General features: G+C 39.0%; 1 protein-coding gene across 8 annotated transcripts in view; it reads right to left on the reverse strand.

Annotated features, from left to right (window-relative positions):
• Window positions 1–20,556, reverse strand: part of LOC143301147 (dedicator of cytokinesis protein 1-like) — a 93,729-nt gene that overhangs the window by 11,069 nt on the left and 62,104 nt on the right. For 5 of the 8 annotated variants that reach the window (XM_076615263.1, XM_076615253.1, XM_076615230.1 and 2 more), the window contains 15 exons: window positions 19,794–19,925; window positions 18,526–18,645; window positions 17,643–17,732; window positions 16,987–17,091; window positions 15,626–15,712; window positions 15,018–15,072; window positions 14,231–14,312; window positions 13,690–13,765; window positions 13,389–13,475; window positions 12,739–12,912; window positions 11,682–11,750; window positions 10,330–10,461; window positions 8,553–8,674; window positions 7,285–7,308; window positions 3,530–3,758 (listed from right to left, as the gene is read on the reverse strand). In XM_076615263.1, the coding sequence (XP_076471378.1) occupies window positions 3,530–3,758; window positions 7,285–7,308; window positions 8,553–8,674; window positions 10,330–10,461; window positions 11,682–11,750; window positions 12,739–12,912; window positions 13,389–13,475; window positions 13,690–13,765; window positions 14,231–14,312; window positions 15,018–15,072; window positions 15,626–15,712; window positions 16,987–17,091; window positions 17,643–17,732; window positions 18,526–18,645; window positions 19,794–19,925 (1,584 nt within the window). The remainder of the gene's footprint in view (window positions 1–3,529; window positions 3,759–7,284; window positions 7,309–8,552; window positions 8,675–10,329; window positions 10,462–11,681; window positions 11,751–12,738; window positions 12,913–13,388; window positions 13,476–13,689; window positions 13,766–14,230; window positions 14,313–15,017; window positions 15,073–15,625; window positions 15,713–16,986; window positions 17,092–17,642; window positions 17,733–18,525; window positions 18,646–19,793; window positions 19,926–20,556) is intronic. The other 3 variants (XM_076615270.1, XM_076615279.1, XM_076615236.1) reach the window with 3 other exon arrangements.

Below are 20,556 nucleotides of genomic sequence, written 5' to 3' on the forward strand. Positions count from 1 at the left end.
TTATCCATGGAATAGAACCAGTTTTGCCTTCCATTTCCCTTCCTTTCCTGATGTGTAAGTTATCCATGGGATAGAACCAGTTTCGCCTTCCATTTCCCTTCCTTTCCTGATAGGCAATGTAAGTTATCCATGGGATAGAACCAGTTTCGCCTTCCATTTCCCTTCCTTTCCTGATGTGCAATTAAGTTATCCATGGGATAGAACCAGTTTCGCCTTCCATTTCCCTTCCTTTCCTGATGGCCAATGTAATACCCATGGGATGGAACCAGTTACGCCTTCCATTTCCCTTTCCTGATGTGCAATGTAAGTTATCCATGGGATAGAACCAGTTTCGCCTTCTATTTCCTTTCCTTTCCTGATGGCCAATGTAATACCCATGGGATGGAACCAGTTTCGCCTTCCATTTCCCTTCCTTTCCTGATGTGCAATGTAAGTTATCCATGGGATAGAACCAGTTTCGCCTTCTATTTCCTTTCCTTTCCTGATGGCCAATGTAATACCCATGGGATGGAACCAGTTTAGCCTTCTATTTCCCTTTCCTGATGTGAAGTTGTTGTTTGTTTTCTAAACAGTTTCAAGATAAACAGAAATATCATTTTCCCCTCTCTAACTGCCATTTTCTACTTCTGGTATGTGTGAAATGATCAACAGTATCTCTTGTCAGCTGATAATCTGTCAATGGAGAAGTTATATACCTTTACATGTCAGGTTAAAACATACTAACAAACTGACTAAATGATATAAATACATGAATAAATATAAGGAACAGAGAAAATCAGAAAAAAGTGAAAACAGAAGACAAAAAAATGCATCCTATTCTAACAGAATCTTTCCTTCATATCTCATATGTTTGCATCTATAGTTTTATCAAACATACAGTATCATAGAACAGTAAACAACACTATAACATGGACTGGTGTGATGCAAAATCAAAATTTTGCAGATTAAACATGACCTGGTATAACTTCTCAAAGGAGAGAAGTTTCAGAGAGGAGGAGGAGGGGACAGGAAAGGAGAGACACAGACAGACAGAGACTGGCTGAGATAGGGAGAGACGGAGAGTCGAGAAGGCATGGCATGTTGAACAGGAAGCATTTCTAAAATTATTGAACATGCACTTACAAATATATTCATATTACACTGACATGCAATTCCCAAACAGACAAGACAGCCAATTATACAATATATTATGTCAACATATTGAGGACAACAAGGATACAGTGTTAAAATAGTTGGCAGGAGAAAATAAAAGAACCAAACAAGGAGTTAAAAAAAAAAAACATAAAAGGGCCAAATGCTCAACATGCACTGGTTTAAAAAAAATTGTTTTAAATGGCTGGCAGATTTTTAAAAGAAAATAAGATTTCTAAAAAAAATTCAAATGGTTAACAAATGTAAGAAATGTAAAGATCAACATCTTTCTTATAAACCATCTTCAGGCTGTCATGCAATTAACAGCAGTCCTGGCAAAACTAAACAGTTACAGCAAGGCTCAGTATTTCAATTAATTTATAAAGAAATGTCATGTCTTCAATTATTTTACAAAGCAATATCCATACGATAATGTAAGTGAAGCTCAAATACTATTTTTTTTATCACTGAGACAGAAAACATTGTCAGAAATTCTGAGCTGGACTCATGTCTTGTTCATTCATAACAATAGCTAGTTCATTATTTTTGTTTGTTTTCTTTTGTACCTTTCTTTTTATTTTCTATGTACTTATACAATTAGTGTTTTCAGGATAGATGTATCAGTGAATGTGTCAAATCCTAGCAACCTTACTGTTTGATAATGATGAATAAATGTGTGGGTGTATAGTTACCAACTGTGAAACTTTTATTACTGTACCCCAGCCTAGGGAAGTACTCCAGCGAAAATCTAATGAATTATAACCACAAGTTTCAAAGACATCAAACGACAGATGTTTTTATGTCTATATTTCACCATTCGTGGTGTTTACTTCTGTGGAATCTACAAGGAGTAGAGCTGAGGACCCCAAGAGAGTATGATGATTTTGAAAATATATATTATATATATACTTTAAATATGCAAATGTATGCATGCATTTATACTCAACATACGGATATATCCATGCCTGTATCTATGTGTTACATATCTGGCCAGCTGCAATAGTGGGAGAAGCTCGTGTGTGCTACTGAAAGTGAAAGAGCATTTACAAGAACTGCTCCGGAATTTCCCACTCATCATAACTCAGTGGAAATACATATCTACTGGCTGCACATGGGCACTGACTGGCCTAGTGGAACATTCACAACCTCCCAGCCTCTACATTCCACAACAGCTTCATTACGGTGCCTTCTTCATCTGAGGACAGCACACAGAACAGGGAACATGCCTTTGTACAAGTGGTGGAACTGGGAGGATGGCTGGAGTTGGTGGGAGCAGGAGGGGAGGTCACTGAGAAGCAACATTACCAAAATTGAGGCTCCTGCTTTTATTAAAAAAATGATAAATAAATTAAATAAAAAACCTAGAAATTTTTTTTTTTAATTTTAAAGATGCAAAATGACAGACAGGAGTGTTATTCACGGGTACAATATGGCAAACAATGGTCTGAGGTTTACTTAAGTCAGGAATGATGCAGGGAACGGTTGATGTTTATTAACTCCAGGCAGAAAAAAAAAGTACCACACACTGATATGAAGGTGAAAGAAACAATTGCCAAGGTTTCCAAGTTAGTTTGCTGGGAATTGGGGTAAAAAAAGGGTAAAGTTCGGAGGGTAACATGGGCAGAAACAGCCAGTGACCAGAGTATATACATATTCCCATTAGTAGGTGAAGGGAAGTTAGCTGAGCAGAATGAGAATGAACAAAGGCATGTAGTTCAGTAGCCCTTCATTTCAGTCTGTTCTAAATGCTCTTCGGCACTGCAAAGGATTATAACACACTGTTTGGGATTCTCCTATCGGCTTCTGGTATCAACATTTTTCACATTTCAAATCTACCAAGTGAAATGAAAACTTGATTAAAGCTCGCCTGATGACTGTGACAATTAGAGACCAGGAATCACAAACAGGACTCAACACCAGTTTCACGTTCTCTCCACAAACACTCAACTGGAAAGGAATTTCTTTCCAAACAATCATTCATCTTCTCCAACAAACCTGTTTGTATTTATGGATCCATCTTTTCCTAGGATTTGTACCAAATAAAATTTTCTTAGAACATTATTTTTTTTAATTTCTTTTAATAAAGTAAAGACCTTTACTGTGGTATTTCAAGCTGTTCTGGAAAGAAACATACCTATTCCACTGTTATGTCTTTTTTTGTTGTTGTCTTTTTTTTTTCTTTTTTTTTTTTGTCCTATCATTCTTTTCATATACCACTTTCTCTTCCAAAGGAAACAGAAGATTAAGGAAGCACCAGACCTTCCCAACTCAAGACTGATTAAGAACCAAAGGGAAACAGCTGAAACAGAAAGAACAAAAACTTTGAACACAGGACCAACACACAACGCCTTAAAAGAAGATCAAACAAACAAAGGGAAGCAACTGAACAGCTACATGCCTGCTCATTCAACTCAATAAGCTCGCAGGAGTTGCGTTGGCTGCTATCGCCGCTGCCACTGAGCTGTTCCGTGACTTGTGACACTCGCTTTTTTAAGTGGCTCAAGCTGACCTTTGACTGCGACTTGCTTGCCTGTGGAGTGCTGTTAGCTCCTTTCTCCTTTACCCACACTGACTGCGAACGCGCTGCCGAGTTCCGAGGAGTCGTCAATGTGGAGTAGCTTGGCGTCCTGCACATAAACATAACAGACACTGATACAACTGGAATCACACTTTACCTACAGGGAAAAAAAAAGAGGAATAATTTAACACAAAATGGTTACTGCAATTACCATTTATGATTTGAGTCATTTCCAATCCTGTAACCTTTCAAAGTAAAAACAAATACTAGCAACAAAATCCCTCTTGTATGTAATAGTAAACATGTTAATTCAGAATGCTGTCGTTAATTCAACCACAAGCACTGCATGATAGAGCTATGCATGAATTCCTCAAGTGCACTACCCGACATTGATATCTTACATGTGTTTCTATGCACCTAATCTACAAATGCATTCCAAACCTATGAGTACCTTCTAACATCATTAGAAATGATGTCAAGAAGTTTGTGAAGCTGGCATGTAGAATAAAACAATGTAACTATGACTCAATATCTAAACACCTGATTACATGAAAGCTGCTAACTTAACAACATTCTGTGCGGTTGTCTTTTAAAGAGTAAAGCTGACAGTATAGTGAAATTGTAATCAGATCCAGATTGATATAGGCATACAATATCTGAAAGATTGCCCTTTATTACCTTCTTGTGGCATGGTAAAGACAATAACAATGCTGTCATTTTTTTCTTGAACAGTAAACAGCCTGAAAGTCTAACACCCGGTAATCATATGGAAAGAAAGGAAAAACCAGAAAAGAAAGAGGACACAATCAATAAAAAGAAACAAGAAGCACTGAAAGACAGAGCCATGAAGGAGGAAGGCTGACCTCAAATCAGCTGCAGCATACCCGCATAATGATACCTCTCACTGAACAGTGGCCTTGTGGAATGAGAGCCCAGTCAGGAAACAAGACCCCTCAGTTTAATTCCCACAAGAACCTGGACTTTTTTTTTAACAGCCCTGCTCCCTACAACCTTTTACTAGACTTTGTGCTGTGGTCTGGGTGTTAGTATTTTGTATAAGACAACAAACCGAGGTTTTGTACAAGACAGCAAATCAATGGCAATAGTAGAGCTGTCCCAGCAACATTCTGAAGGAAATTCAACTCAACAAATACGTACATGCAGGTGAAAAAAAAACATTATGAAAAAAAAATACTGTCATATCATGACAACATGCTCTCCCCAGATACTACAAACTACCTATCACGAAGATAAACCTGCTGTGACTGGAAAATAATATCATATGATATGACACAATGAATTACAATACAGCAAAGCATGGCTTTAAACACAAATTTAATCAAGAACACAAGACCGACAAAATGTTCAGCAAAAACTGCCTTTTTCTAGCAAATTCATAAACATCAGAATGAAAGAACTGTATGATATAGATTTCAATGAGCAGAACGACTGAGATTTTAGGAACAACTGTGGGATGGGGGGTAGGGGGAGGGAGAAGAGGCAGAGGTGAAAAGAAAGCCAGACATAGACAGAGACATGGCTGAAAAACAAGTTAAACTGTATCTATTGAAATTTATATATTCATAATAAATCTTTTATTGGTACCAATGAAATACAGAATATGTGGATGCTTACTTTTGTAAGCAATCACACACATACACCCACCACACCCATACGAAAACGTGCACACACACGCACATATGCACGCACAGAGTCAATTATGATTCATTAATTAATACATTAATGGACTTTGATATATTGCTACTACTTCTTGCATATGTGACTCACTGCAATAAATAAGTAACTGAAAAATATATATATCAGCACTGTTAGACACAAAAGTTGACTGCAAAAAGACATAACAGCAAAACGTGCAAATTATGAAGTGATATTTCGCAGAATCAGATTTTTTGTTGTGGTATTTTGTTTTACAGCCATCATTAAAATAGACTGATTTCAAGCTATGGCACCTACACACAGAGCAGAAGCAAAAGAATCACTTTGAAGAAGAAAAAACAGAAACAAAAAAACAGTGAGACGAGAAAAGAGAGAAAGACAGACAAAAATGGGAGGTGGACAGAGGCACTGAAAAAGTCAAGTTCAGACAGAAAGCAAGCAAAGACAGACAGCTGAACAGACAGACAGACATACTCTGACAGACAACACATACACATGCATGCACACACATGCACACACACACACACACACACACACGCAGGCACTCACACATGCATGCACACACACAAATGAAATGGTGAAAAACACTATGGTATCAAGAACATAGTAGGAGGTAAAACCTGCATAATTCCCTGAGAGAGAATGAATGAATGAATCTTTATTTTCCAACGGTGAAGATATTAGCACTTTGGCTGACTTACACATCTGCCGTTGTTCTAAGAGACACACAAACATGTACGCATATAAAGAGAGAGAAAGAGAGAGAGAGAGAGATCATGTCTGTGTGTTAGTGAATGGGTGCATGTATGTGTGTTAGTATGCATATAAGGAGTGCATTCCTATATATTTTTCATCAGCATAAGCACATTAATATCATACATCAAAGTTAACGCTCTGTTTTCCTAGATTTTTTTCTTTGTTTCTTTTTTCCTCATGTAGGTTGTTCATATAAACACAAAACCAACCATTTATCCGTGCAAACACAAAAACATACACACATTCACGGTTTCTCTTTTGTTTCTCATTCTTTCATTCTGTGTTTACTACACTTAACCTGTCTTCCAGCTAACAATACACACTTGCTTACTCACTCAATGTACAAACCAGGCCAAGGAAGTAGAAAAAAAAAACAAAAAAAAACTAAAAAGACCAAATATCTTAAACAAAAAAAGGAATGGTAATGTAAAAGAGACAAAAAAAATTATTTTAAAAAATTTTAAAAAAACAAAACAACCAAAACAGAAGAAAAAGAAAGGCTGCAAGCAAGGAACTGGGAATCTCTGCACCCTCAGATACTTCCAAATATACTTTTTTTCTTGTCTAGTCAAGAATAAAGATGAAAACACAAATAAAAACAAAACAAAACAAAACAAAACAAAAGCGAAGGGATGGTGGGATGGAATACAGTCCCTGATGGCATTATCATGGAGAGAAACAAATTTTCTACAGTGGAAGTACTTGAAGGAAATCCGAATAAATTTTATTTGGAAGCAAGCAGGGAGAGGAGTGGGTGTTTGAGGGGTAGTGAAAATCTGAAAAAAAAAATAAATAAATAAAAAATTTAAAAAAGAGGGAGAGAGAATGAAGAAGGGGAAAAAGCACCTCTGGTGAATGACTAAAACCCAAGGACAGTGATAAAATCTAAACTGTATCAAAACTCCATTTAATCTTGGTCAAATCTAAACTATATCAAAACTCCATTCAATCCACTTAGCAAAAAGACAGCCAAATAACATATTTGCAAAGAATGCTGTAAAAATAAAATATATAAGAATAAAAAGCAATATCAATAAAGAGAAAGGGGGAAAGCAAAAAAAAAAAAAAAAGTGATAATGTTAAGGCTTTTCTGAAATCTGACCACACCACTTTCAAAATCCACAGCTGCACACCAAACAAAACAAGAAAACGGTGGACGGAGAATACTGACGACAGCAGTCGGCCACAATACTGGAGTTTACCTCATTGTCTTTATCCGCTTGAGACTGGAGAACAATTTGAGCCATCATCAACTTCTCAATGACAATGTAACTAAACATGAACACATGATTCTATTCTATGACATTCTTTCCTGACACATTTTTAACAAGCTGACAGTAAAGATTTCAGTTTCAAAGAAAGACCACAGAGACAGAGAGAGAGAGAAAGGGAGAGAGACACACACAGTGAGTCAGACGTACTCAAACAGATACATAGGGAGCAGAGGGGAACACAGACTGAGAGAAAGACAGAAAGAGTAGAAATAGACAGAGAGCAAGGACAAACACATACAAAAAACAAAAAAACAAAGACAGATTCAAAGAGAGACAGACGAAAGACACATGAGCAACAACAAGTGGGAAGAGCATAGTATTAGTACAAAAGATAACCAATTCCAATGTTGAACAGACGAAAGTGACAGATTAAAACAGGAGCACGAACTGCAAACACTACATCTGAACAAGTGGGCAAGCACTGAGCAGCAACGTGTCACACAGCTCTGCATGACCATCACTGCAGACTGACACAACACAAAAAGATAACAGCAAAGCAATTTCAATAACACACTCAGGAATATCTAGACAAGGACTAAAATCCATCAGAACAGAACAAAGAAAAGGAGCTCCCAATTAGCAAAACAAGTGGAGAAAATTATCAGGGGCACAAGCAACGCATCTAGAATCGCTTGCAGTGAAAAAAACTGAAATATGGACCAACAGGCTGCATGCCTGACAGCTGCCCCGTGAGAAAAGGAGGGGTCGAGGTGTGGGTGGGGATGGGTCACATGAACAGTACACCATGCTCTTCTTATTTCTGGCATCATGTGACCTAAGGTGTGCAGTCATATGGTTTGTAATAATGCAACGATTATTTCATGCAAATTAAATTAGAAACAGGCTTTTTTAATTTTTTTATACATAATGACACTTTGTTCAATGACTAAATTCAACCACTGTTTGTGCCTGTAAAATAAATGTCAAGAAATATATCCTTTTTATCACACAAGATGCTGAAGAAAACATGTTTTTTAACCTAACATCAGTCTTTTTTAACACAAATTATAGCCCGCTAAAACTTTTTTATATTTTTTTATCACACATTATACTTAAGAAATATCCAACCTCCAACTAGGCCAATGGGAGCTCAGTTTCAGATCTAATCCTACTGTGTACTGTTTGCACGGCCTGGTTGAACGAAAAGCAGAGAACATCCACTGAAGAGTGAGGAGACAGCAAGCAGAGCCACTCACTCTGAGGCAGCCACATTCAGGCTCTGCACGGACCCGTCACTGCGGCGGTTGGAGGAGGTGCTGGGGAGGGACTGGTTGCGGCGAAGGGTGGCACCGCTGCTCAGAAACCCCTTGTCTGCCACCTGGTCAAACCAACGGGATGACATGTGTTCTCATTTGTATGCACAGAACGAGTGTGTCCTCTTCATTAATAATAAGAAGAGTGGATACTTTACATGCAGTCTATCCAGAAAAATGCTCTGGGTGCTTTACAACGCACATGATATCATACTTAAATCATTACATTTATGTTACATACACAAAGTGTACCTAACAAACTATGCATACACATAAACACAATCTAACAAACTATGCATGCACATAAATACAATGTACACATATAAGCATATATTAAAACATACATACATTCAAACCCAACCCCATCCCTACACAATCATACACACACACACACACACACACACACATACACACACACAAACATATATACATACATACATACGTATTCACACATAGTCAAGCATACCACATGTACAGGGGTATGTCCTATTTGGTTGGACATGCCACAATGAAACCTATTGTAAAGAGGCAAGTTTTGAGGCCAGATTCAAAAAAGCCGAGGGAGTTCAAGTGTCTGGGGTTGTCAGTTAGTCTGTTCCATATGAACTAGTGACATCAGCAAATTGCTTGTAAGTGTGTATGTCATCCAAACAGTTCACTATGTCTCTTTGCACACCCCAGTCCTGGAATTAACAGCCCTACTAAATTAAGATGCTAAAACAAAAGATCAGTTCAAACAAGGCCTCAAAACACTCTGTGCAAATTAGTGTGGTGTGGCATGGCGTGGCGTGGCATGGTGTGGCATGGCATGGCATGGGGTGGTGTGGTGTGTGTGTGTGAGTGTGTGAGTGTGTGTGTGTGTGTGTGTGTGTGTGTGTGTGTGTGTGTGTGTGTGTGTGTGTGTGTGTGTGTGTGTGTGTGTGTACAGTCACTGACAAATTCCATCTGTCTTACGAGTAAATCTTTATTATAGTGCCTTGTGTTCATAATTTTTTGTAACCATTTTTCCCCATCATGATGTTGACTGATAGCACTCTAGGCTCCAGTGCTAGAGTGCATTATAAATAGCCATTATCATTATTACTACTATTATCATTACAATCATCATCATCCTCATGGCAAAAATTAAAAAAAGACTTGTCATTCTTTTTGTGGCAAAAAAACAAAACAAAATCCAAAACCATCTACAATGACAATCTAAATCAACAGACTAAAGAACTACCATCTACATCACTGCAATATGACCATTCCCTGATTCTGCATGAATCATAATTCCTGAGTGTGAATATTTGTACCCTGATCATTCGTAACATTCATACATGATCAATCAATCAATCAACAAATCAATGATGAACAGACTACTCTCCACGCCAAACACAATGTGCCAACAAGACACTTTCTTGATTCCGAACTTTGCCAAACACACTAAGGTAACTTAACACTTCCTTGATTCCCTACTTATCCAAACACACTGTGTCAACAAAAGACTACCTCGATTCCATACTTAACCAAACACACTGTGTCAGCAAAACACTAGCCTGATTCCATACTTAGCCATACACACTATGCCAAAAAACACTAACCTGATTCTGTACTTAGCCTAATACATTGTGCCAACTAAACACTCACCTCATTCCATACTTAGCCAAACACATCGTGCCAACAAAACACTTCCATGATTTCATACTTAGCCAAACACACTGTGCCAACAAAACACTACCTTGATTCCATACTCCTGCTCAATCATGGTGCACATCTGACAGAAGCGCTGCTCCATGTGGGAGTGGAAAGGCACCAGGTTCTCTGGCACCCGCTGCTTGTGAATCATCAGGCCATCACGCAGCAATGTCACCTGCCACACAACAAACCTCCACTGTGAAGTCAGGGGCATTGAAAGGGGAATTCACTCTCGTTTATGTCCTACTGCACAACATAACTTACTGCACCAGACAACTATGTAAGACAACTACAACATACATTCAGTGTGAAAATAGGTGCATTTGAAAGGAGGATTCAAGCTGGTTAATGTCTTTCTACATGATACTTCTTAGTGCATGACACAACAAGATGAGACAACTTACTATATGACATCTGAACATGCATTATTCAACATAAATTGAATTGACTTTATCTCTTTTAGGATAAATCCTATACAACCACCATCATTATTATTATCACTGATATCTATAAACTGCTGATGCCATGACTTTATCCCTGGATGTTATCATGGAAAAATTATGTTGTACTAAAAGGTCAAATAATATTTTTCATCTTGAATATTTAAATGCAAAATATATGTACCAATACACATGCTCCCATGTTTAATGTTCCCCTGTTGAAAGACACTATGTTAAAGTGATTCTTTTCTCCATACAGAAATTAGGAACATCACAACTTTTGTACCTATTTATCTCCTGGTCTGATACCATCAAAGGCTGGTCACCATTACTGATGAAACACCAAAACAATTCACATTCTGGAAAGAAAACTCATGTCAGGAACACCAACTGGCTCTTTCTGTCTGAAAAAAAAAAGAGAATGAACCCCCAGTTGCAGTCGTCTAAGGCTTTCTTATGAGTGCTCTGCTTTCCCCATTCCCCACAACCTCTGATACATTTCTTTTAACCCCTTGACTGCTGAGCCTTCAGCCTTTCTGAAAGGAGATCAATATGGCATGAATTTTAAGTGCAATTCTACATTTGTGTACTCTTATGTGGTGTAACTGATTTTGCCAAATGTAAGTAACGCAGTTCCCAGATGAAGATGCCCAAATAAAGAATGGTGAGTGACATCCTGACATGTAAGTTCTGTCCTATCTCAGTGAGGTGACAGCCCTTCAATGACATCCTGACCTGTAAGCTCTGTCCTATCTCAGTGAGGTGACAGCCCTTCACTGATGTCCTGACCTGTAAGCTCTGTCCTATCTCAGTGAGGTGACAGCCTTTCACTGACAAGCACACTTATCACCAGCATCATGGGTTAAATGAGCCTTCCAAGTGATGTTCAATAAGAGAGTGACGGGGAGAAAGAGACAAACAAAACCATAATGCTGTGACAGAACGGTAATGGTACCTGTTCAATGGTGAGTGCTCGGAGGCGTTCCTGGTCTTCTTGGTCATACTCTGTGCCAATGTAGAATTCCTGCACACAGAAAACATACCGTCTCCTACATAGCAAATTTATTCATCCATCTGTGCATTACATGATGCTGATCATACACACTAAAGCATGGTGGTCAATTCAAGCATGGCAGTCCGATAGTTACTCATTCAGTCTAGAACTCTGCCTTGTGCACAACATACACTACACTACTTTGGATATGGTTACTCGAGTATAAAATCTGTTGTTCTTTCTTGCACACACCAACCCTATACTGCCATTTTTCACACATACCAGACATGACAATATACTGCCATAACTTGCACACTAAATGACAATATACTGACATCATTTGCACGCATCAGACAATATACTGACATTTGCACACACAGGACAATATACTGCCATCATTTGCAGACACCAGACATGACAATATAATGCCATCATTTGCACACACTGTACATGAAATTCTACTGCATCCAAACACATCCATAATCAACTGCTCTCACACATGACAATCTACTGCTCTCACACACATACATAATCTACTGGTCTCACTTGCACACACATGACAATCTACTGCTCTCATGCACATCATCCATAATCGACTGCTCTCACTTGCACACACCACACATGACAATCTACTGCTCTCACACACATCATCCAAAATTCTACTGCTCTCACTTGCACACTCACACTACACCTGGCAATATACTGTTCACATATACATCATACATAATCTACTGCACACCACACACGACAATCTACTGCTCTCTCTTGCACACACCACAGATGACAATCTATTGCTCTCTCTCACACACACCATACATAATACATGAGTCTCATTTGAACACAACAAACATGACAATCTACTGCTCTCTCTTGCTCTCTCTCCCTCTTTGACAATCTACTGCTCTCTCATACACACCAAATATAATCAACTGCTCTCACCTGCACACACACACACACACACACACACACACGACAATCCACTGCTCCATCCACCACACAACACACACAACTGCTGTACCTTGTACATGGCAATTCCTCCCTGCACGGCTGGGTCCACCACTCCATTGAGGGACATGCTGAGGGGGTCGATGCGCAGCTGCTGGTTGTGGCGGTACTGCTCAATCTCCATGGCAATCCTCTTGTTCTTGTCCTCCATCGTCTCAATGGCTATCTCGATGGGGCTCACCATCACCTGCAGGAAGTGAGGAACAACACCACCACCACGCACATGATAAAGTAATATTGTATTTACATAGTGCTGAATCTTGTGCAGAGACAAATCAAACTGCTTACACGCCTGTCATTCACACACATGAACAGGTCTAATTCATAACAATATGCAGTGATACTTTCACACCTGCTTTGCTTCCCCAACAGCAGTGCTCCAGTTGGGCTTCTAATACTGATCCACACATGCTCTACCCACCCACAAACACATCAGTCAGTCAGTTGGACACATACACAAACACACACACAGACTCACAGGCTGACTACAGGAAAGGTCTGGGGGAAAAAAAAGAAAGAAAGAAAAAGATTCAAGGAATGTTAGCTAAATCCATCAAACCAAGTGCTGTTCTGTGATGAAGTTTGTTATCATTGTTATCTAAGACAACCAAACATAAACAGAAAAAGATGAGTAATATTTCAATGTGTATCCCAACCACTCACAACATCTGTTTTGACCACAGGGTACCAGCCCACGTTGCCAGGCAGAGGGTAACAGGTGGTCATGGTGGTCCTCTCCAGCCACATTTTCTGCAACAAGGACACTCTTCAGCAACTCCTACAGGTCTAATGCCTAAACTACATCACATACAACAACCATAACTACCACCCTTGGTTCTTATGTCTCAACATTGATAAAAAAAAAAAAGCCACCCTAGGTCCAATGTCTACTTGATATTTCAGATGTTTTATCTGCATTGTCACTTGAAACACTGTGATGTTTTATGATCGACCAGGAACTTACAGTGACATCACTGCTGCTGCCCTCATCGCTTCGCCTGGAGTAGGTGAACATGTCCACCTCATTCACCCGGTAATACCTGTCAACACAGTCACAGTCTATCAGCAATTAAAAACTGAATGTGATGCAGGGATAAAGAGAAAACTGAGAAGTCCATAAATTCAATCTTCTCAGACAAATTTCAGAAGCTATGAACAACCAAGCAGGGAATAGACGAGAGCTGTGTTTGTGTCACAACATTTTTAATCACAAGGGAGAAGAAAAAAAAAGGGGAAACAGTGGTGGGTGAGGTGTTGATGACCTCCAGAGTTTACTTCATCATCATTGTTTTTTTCCTAAAATGCAGTCACTGAAATCAAAGTTACTTGCTTTCTACTTGTTTCTCAGAACAATTTGATTCCTCACATTTTTGGACCAAAAACAAAAACAAAAATACAGGTTGGAACACAAACAAAATAAAATAAAAATACAAAGGAAACAACACCACCACAAAAACAAACATGTTTGCTGCTAAATCAATATCATATGATACAGGCAGACTCACTTCAAGATCTGCTCACTGATGGACTTGTCCTCAAAGTGAGGCTTCAGTCGCATGACGGGGCTGACAGCATTGATCTGCAGATCTGGCATGCAGTCAAGGTAATTTGCATCAAGGATGACAGTATCAGTAACAGTATGTCAAGGAGGCGTCACTGCATTAGGACAAATCCATATATGCTACACCACATCTGCCAAGCAGATGCCTGATCAGCAGCGTAACCCAACATGCTTAAAGACAGCAAAAAAGGATGTATTCTCGCTCTGTTTTATAGTCATTTCCATCATGAACTGTGCAAGGGGAAAGTTGTCTGTATTTGTATTACTGGAGAAAAACCTCCTGAACATCCATGGTATGATAAAACCTACCACACAGTTTTAAGAAATAATAGTGTGTAAAGACTAGTTTTTTCTACGAGATGGGAATGAAAAACATCTGTGCTGGTTCTCACAATTATATCTCATTCAATCCAGTCCTTTACCTAGTTTCAATCCAGTCCTTAGATGAAATAGTTGTACAATTTTGTAAATGAAATAGTTGTATAATTTTGTAACATATTTTCACACTTTGGTCTATTACATTGTGCACAGTATATGTCTTTATATTCAAGCTAAAAAATTTTGTTTAGAGCATCTACATTAAATTTAAGTCCACAAAAATCAAATGGAAAGACTGAAAAGATTATGTCAGTACACACACACACACACACACACACACACACATGCACACACGCACTTGTGTGCATGCACACACACGCGCGCGCATGCTCAGTGTGGATATGTCAGGATACACTGTTCATGTGAGGACAAGAGATCTTCCGTTGGGTGGTCCAGTGTCCGCATCAACTGAAAAAAAACATCAACACATTTCATAAAGAATAATATGTATGTTAAACCTTATCATGCTGTCACCTAAAACTGATTCCCACATTCTAGCCCCTAATTCCTGCATCACAGTGCATTGTATCATTAGAAAAATAGTATTTTTCTGTAATCAAGAATACATTCAGAGGCCATTTCCCCCCCTTTTTTTAATATCCATTTTTCAGTCTGTGCATCATAATAGAATACAGAAGTTGTATTCAGTCTTTGAATTTATCCGTGCCTTTCTGCCACTGAATCTCTCTCTACCTCTCTGTGTGCATGTGTGTGTGCGTGCGTGTGTGTGTGTATATATAAGCACCATACAGTCCACCTCCCAATACAAACCTGTCCCTACAAAACATGTGTTCTTCATGACATTTTCAAGTCTGTTCTGCTGTATCAACACCTCCCATACAAACTGTACTGTATGACGAGCTGTCACAGTTACACCAGACTCAGCTAAGGTCATCATCAAGTCACTCCCAGCTGAATGTAACCCAGAACGGATCACAGCTGGTTCACACTCATTACATACCTCGGCATTGGGAAAGAGGATCTGCATCCTGCCATTGAAGTCAGCAAGCCTCTCGTATGCCTTACCGCGGTAAATGAACACTTTGTTCTGGAACAAAAAAGTAGCTTCCAATATTTGTTCTGTTGACAGTCGGCCATTTTTAACTTTCTTTTCAACTCCTTTTTTAGGCCACTTGATCACAGGCAGAACGTGTGACGAATTTACACCCATTTATCATCACAATCACTGACAGCCTCAGAAACTGCATAATCAATATCCAAGACAATGCTGGTCTTATTGTAAATCAACTTCTTCTTTTTTAAACACACTTCCAATTTTCATATAAATGAATGACAAACACCACAGCCAGAATTTCAGTCTGAGATAACTGGGTTCAGTCCTGACTTTAGTGCAGGTGGATTAAAGGTGGATGAATCTCCAGGTATACAGACCTGCCAGTGACTTTTTTTTTTCTTTTTTTTTTTTGCTGCCCCATCATCTGCACCATTTCAGTGGCATTACTTCCACACCGTTCATTTACATTCCCCCATACACAGCCACACCCGGGTTCATCTGTCACAGTTCCAGTGTCGGCAGTCCGCAGGGAACCATTGATGTTAGGTCGCCAGCAGGCCACACACCAGAGGAGACCCTGCACTGCTGCTGAGTCACTTTGGTGGTGTTCAGTGGTGCCTGTTCTGCTTTAACGTACTTAGGACACCACCTACTAAGCCCCCCACTAATGACAATAATGGCTTAGTCGTGGCACCAGACTGAGTGAGTGTCCCTCCCAGAGTGGAGACCGCCACCACGTCCCTCAAACAACAGCCCCCCATGAATCTGCCAACACTTAAGACACTGACAGGAATCACCCCAAGTCCTGCCAGTGACTTAATCCCCTTTGTGTGCATGTGCATGCTGAAGATAACATTAGCATGTTAAGATCCTGGAATCCATGTCACTGTTCAGTGGTTTATAGAAACACAAAGACACCAAAACACAACCCTGAAAATGCAGTATGGCTGGTCACATGGCTGCCCTGTAAAAATAGTCAAACATCTAAAAGCCCGCTTGCACTTGAACACAGGACTTTAAGCCGACAAACACAAAACAATGAAGTGACCTTTTTGTTGTTGTTTTTAACAAAGAGAAGTTTGGCGCAGCATATGTATCCTTTTTAAGTTAACATGTATGACAAAGATAATGCAATAGTTCTTGAAAGTTAACACTTTTAAAGGCCTTTAGTTTTGCTACAAAGAATAAACAATAAAAAGAAGAAAGAGATGTTCTTTTAAAGAGAAATGAATTTATCATGACATACATTTTCTTCTTCTCAACAGAACACTAGGACACACAGTCACATTCACAAGCCTGCCACCAACCTGCAGGAAGGAGGGGAAACCCTGACCAAAGTAGCCGACGCGGAAATACTCTGGCTCAGGTCTCATCATCTTCAGGATACAGTCGTACAGATCTGCCTGCCGCTTCTGCTCATACATCACAGTCTTGCATCAAATCATCATTTCATAAAGCAACCCACCTTGTATACATGCACAAATCACGAATTACCCCTTAAAAAGCAGTTGTGACAATGTATCCACACTGCAAACAACCGAAACATCAATCCATTCAAATACACAACCTTCTTTGATTATCTAATTGATGCTAGCAATCACACCAGATTCTTTCCCTGATTTCCTGTCAACATAAAGAATCTTGTCAATTTCATTTTCTGATCTCCCAGGTCATAACAACTGAGTTTGATTCTAAATCAATGTCAACTTCTGATTTCTATCATCATTCTTCCCACATCTTCACTATCCGGTTAACACTGAGAAACTCAATTTTCTTTCTCTTTATTTCTGTCTGTTTCAGTTTCATTTTCAAGGAGAACTTAAAACATGCAGATATGCACTGCACCATATCTGCTAAAAAAAAAGAAAAAGTTTTCTAACCGTCAGAGACCATGTCAACTCTCAGGACTTAATGCGTGGTTGTCAAGTGCAGAGAAAGAGAGCACTGAGAAAGCGACACTGACCAGAATCTTGCTGAGGTTGCTGTAGTCGAAGATCTCTTCCTTGTACAGTGCTGCCAGTTCCTCACACAGCTCTATCCCTTTCTCCCACATCTAGCAACACACATCTCAGTCAACACCGCTGTCACCAATGTGATGCTTCTTACCAACAGAATACACAAAACTTTATTTCCAATAAGAGGAATTTATCTGAAGAGTAAATCAAAGAAACAATACAGAAGGATCACAGTTATTCAATATGTGTACATAAAAGGCGTAAAATGTATTAACGTTAATTCAAAGCAAACCACACATACAAAAATCACAGTCATAAAGATGAATAATCACAGCATACACAAAACACTTCAATGTTTATCGTAACAAACCACACATACATCAACATCATGTATATGCAATAATCATGGAGGACAGGCATATATCATTCTGTAATTAAACACACATATATAATAGCTACATACTATTAAACAGTAATTTAAATTAATGTGCGTATCACACACATATGCTCTAGAGTACAGTTTGTGTTTTCACACCATTAAATGAATATTCTTCACCTTTCCTTCCGGTTTCTACCCACGTACAGCATCCACTTTGCTGCATATGCAGAATTCAAGATAGGAAGAGATGTTAACTGCTTATGTGTAATTTCAGAATTCCAGTAAGGCACAAACTAAATACTTACTAATCTTCCTTTTTTTCACAATTCTCAGTTTGACACAAGTGTAGCCTGCATCAATGTGACACAGAACAACATATGATTCCGAACTATTTTGTACCTCCCAGATTATTGCATCTTTGTGAAACCTCAATAACATTAAGCTTTGGGTTTTCTTATTTCTTCATACAAAGGCTTATCCAACTTAGAAGCGAATGACAAGCCATAATTCACCTCTCCCTTTTCGAAGTAGGAGATGATTTCATAGTAGAGCTTCTCCTTGAGGTCCCGGTGGGTCCAAGCATCAGGGTACTTGTTGGTCTGCAGCATGGGTGGCAGACACTCATCTGACCACTGTCACAGAAAGTCATCATCAAATGACATACAGAAAAACCAGAACAGAGCAGAGTGCTTCACTGTAATGAAACCTTAATGCCTGTAAGTCACAGAACGATATAAAATGCCAAATTGAAAAAGGCAAAAAAAGTAAAGGGAAAAAACACAAAAAGACAGTAGGAGACAGACTGTAACATGTGTACTCGTGCATATAGGCAAGAAGTGATTGTGGCAGTCAGTCTTCAAAGTGTGAGTGGGTATATTTCTCTTTGTGTCAATGTACTAAAAAGAACAACAATATATCAACATAGATATATACTATGTTTCATATGTGGTAATGTAAAAATGTCTATATTGTAATTGCTTTGCTTTTGAAAAAAACAGAACCTGCTTTGCGAGGGGGAAAAAAAGAAGTCATCATCATTTTACTGTCCAAGACTTCCATTCATAACTTGTAACAACAAACACGTTTACAGGATACATGTGTATGGAAAAAGAAAAATATGTTTGTGTGTGTGTGTGTGTGTGTGTGTGTGTGTGACACATTTGCTGAGTTTTTTGTTTACTGGGTTTTTTCCCAGACATACACACCGTTTGATTCAAAATGAATCGCATGCCCCATCTTGACAAGAGTCAAGTAAGTACTTCACTTGCTTAACTGGACATCAGAGACTTGTTCATGAAACCAGCAATACCCATCCCCCCAAAAACATGTTTCGTCTGCACACAGCTATGCACATGAATCTGAGACAGTACAAAAATGGTCAGAACTCTTGCTGAACAGAATTTATACACAGGAGAAAAATCATCGAAGGGAAAAAGCAGCAGGGTAGATATATAATAGCTTTCCCCATGTAAAAGAAATTATTGCCATTTTGATTTCATTTTCATTAAACATGTGAGTTAAAGGTCTGCTACAAACATTCATCCAATTTGTCTTTTCAAGGCAGCAAGAGTTTGGTCCCATGCACACACACACACACAAAACAAAGTCTGCAATAAACCATTATCCAATACACCTTCTGAAGCCAGCAAATGTTTGGTAACATGCACACACACACTTATGCACATATTCTCTCTATGACACACATGCATATTCTCTCTCTATTTTTTACACACACACACAAACAAAAAACCACTGTTGGCCATGCCGGACAGTCCTCTACCTGAAGCAGTTTGGCATACAGCATGAGGGTGTATGCAGCCTCTGTGAAGTTGTCACAGCCCAGGTGCAGTTCACTCAGCTTGTGCAGGTAACGGATGTACATCTCCTGCCGGTTGATGTCATGGTAGAAATCCTACATGGGCAGGTGAGAAAAGACGGTCAATGACAGAGAAGAAATCATGAGAGTGTTGCAACTGTGTTTTTGATTTACGGTCTTCATAAAAATTAAGGACCATTGCCTGAAACCAGGTAAGTTTTCATACCCTGTTCCAATTCCTGATTATTTTAATTATGCAGGCTGCACATGGTCAACTGCTGGCCTTTCACTGAATACAGAAACATTCTCTGGTTTATAAACCATAGCTCTGGTTTTTCATTGGAAAAAGATGTAAGTACAGGTGCAAGAAAGCACCTCTGGTTTATGGATGTTTCATTATGTTAGCTGCACTGCTGTTTGCCAAAATTAAAGCTGAAATAAAACAAGTTGTAGAAATGTGACAATTTTGTTCAAAGTTGTCTCTCTCAATTACCATCTTCAACAACTAATTTCATGGAAAGTCATTTGTAAGTGTTGCATCTATTTCTTTTCTTTTTTTATGAATAAAACATATTAGCTGTTTAGTGACTCTGAAGGTGTATGTGTGTATGTGTGCGCATGCATGCACGCATACCCATGCACATGTGCACATGTGGTGAGGTGTATGGAGTGGTGGTGTGTGTTGTGGTGTGGTGTGGTGTTTGTGTGTGTGTGTTTGCGTGTACAC

The sequence above is a fragment of the Babylonia areolata genome, chromosome 2 (assembly GCF_041734735.1).
Source record: "Babylonia areolata isolate BAREFJ2019XMU chromosome 2, ASM4173473v1, whole genome shotgun sequence".
NCBI classification, from domain to species: domain Eukaryota; kingdom Metazoa; phylum Mollusca; class Gastropoda; order Neogastropoda; family Buccinidae; genus Babylonia; species Babylonia areolata.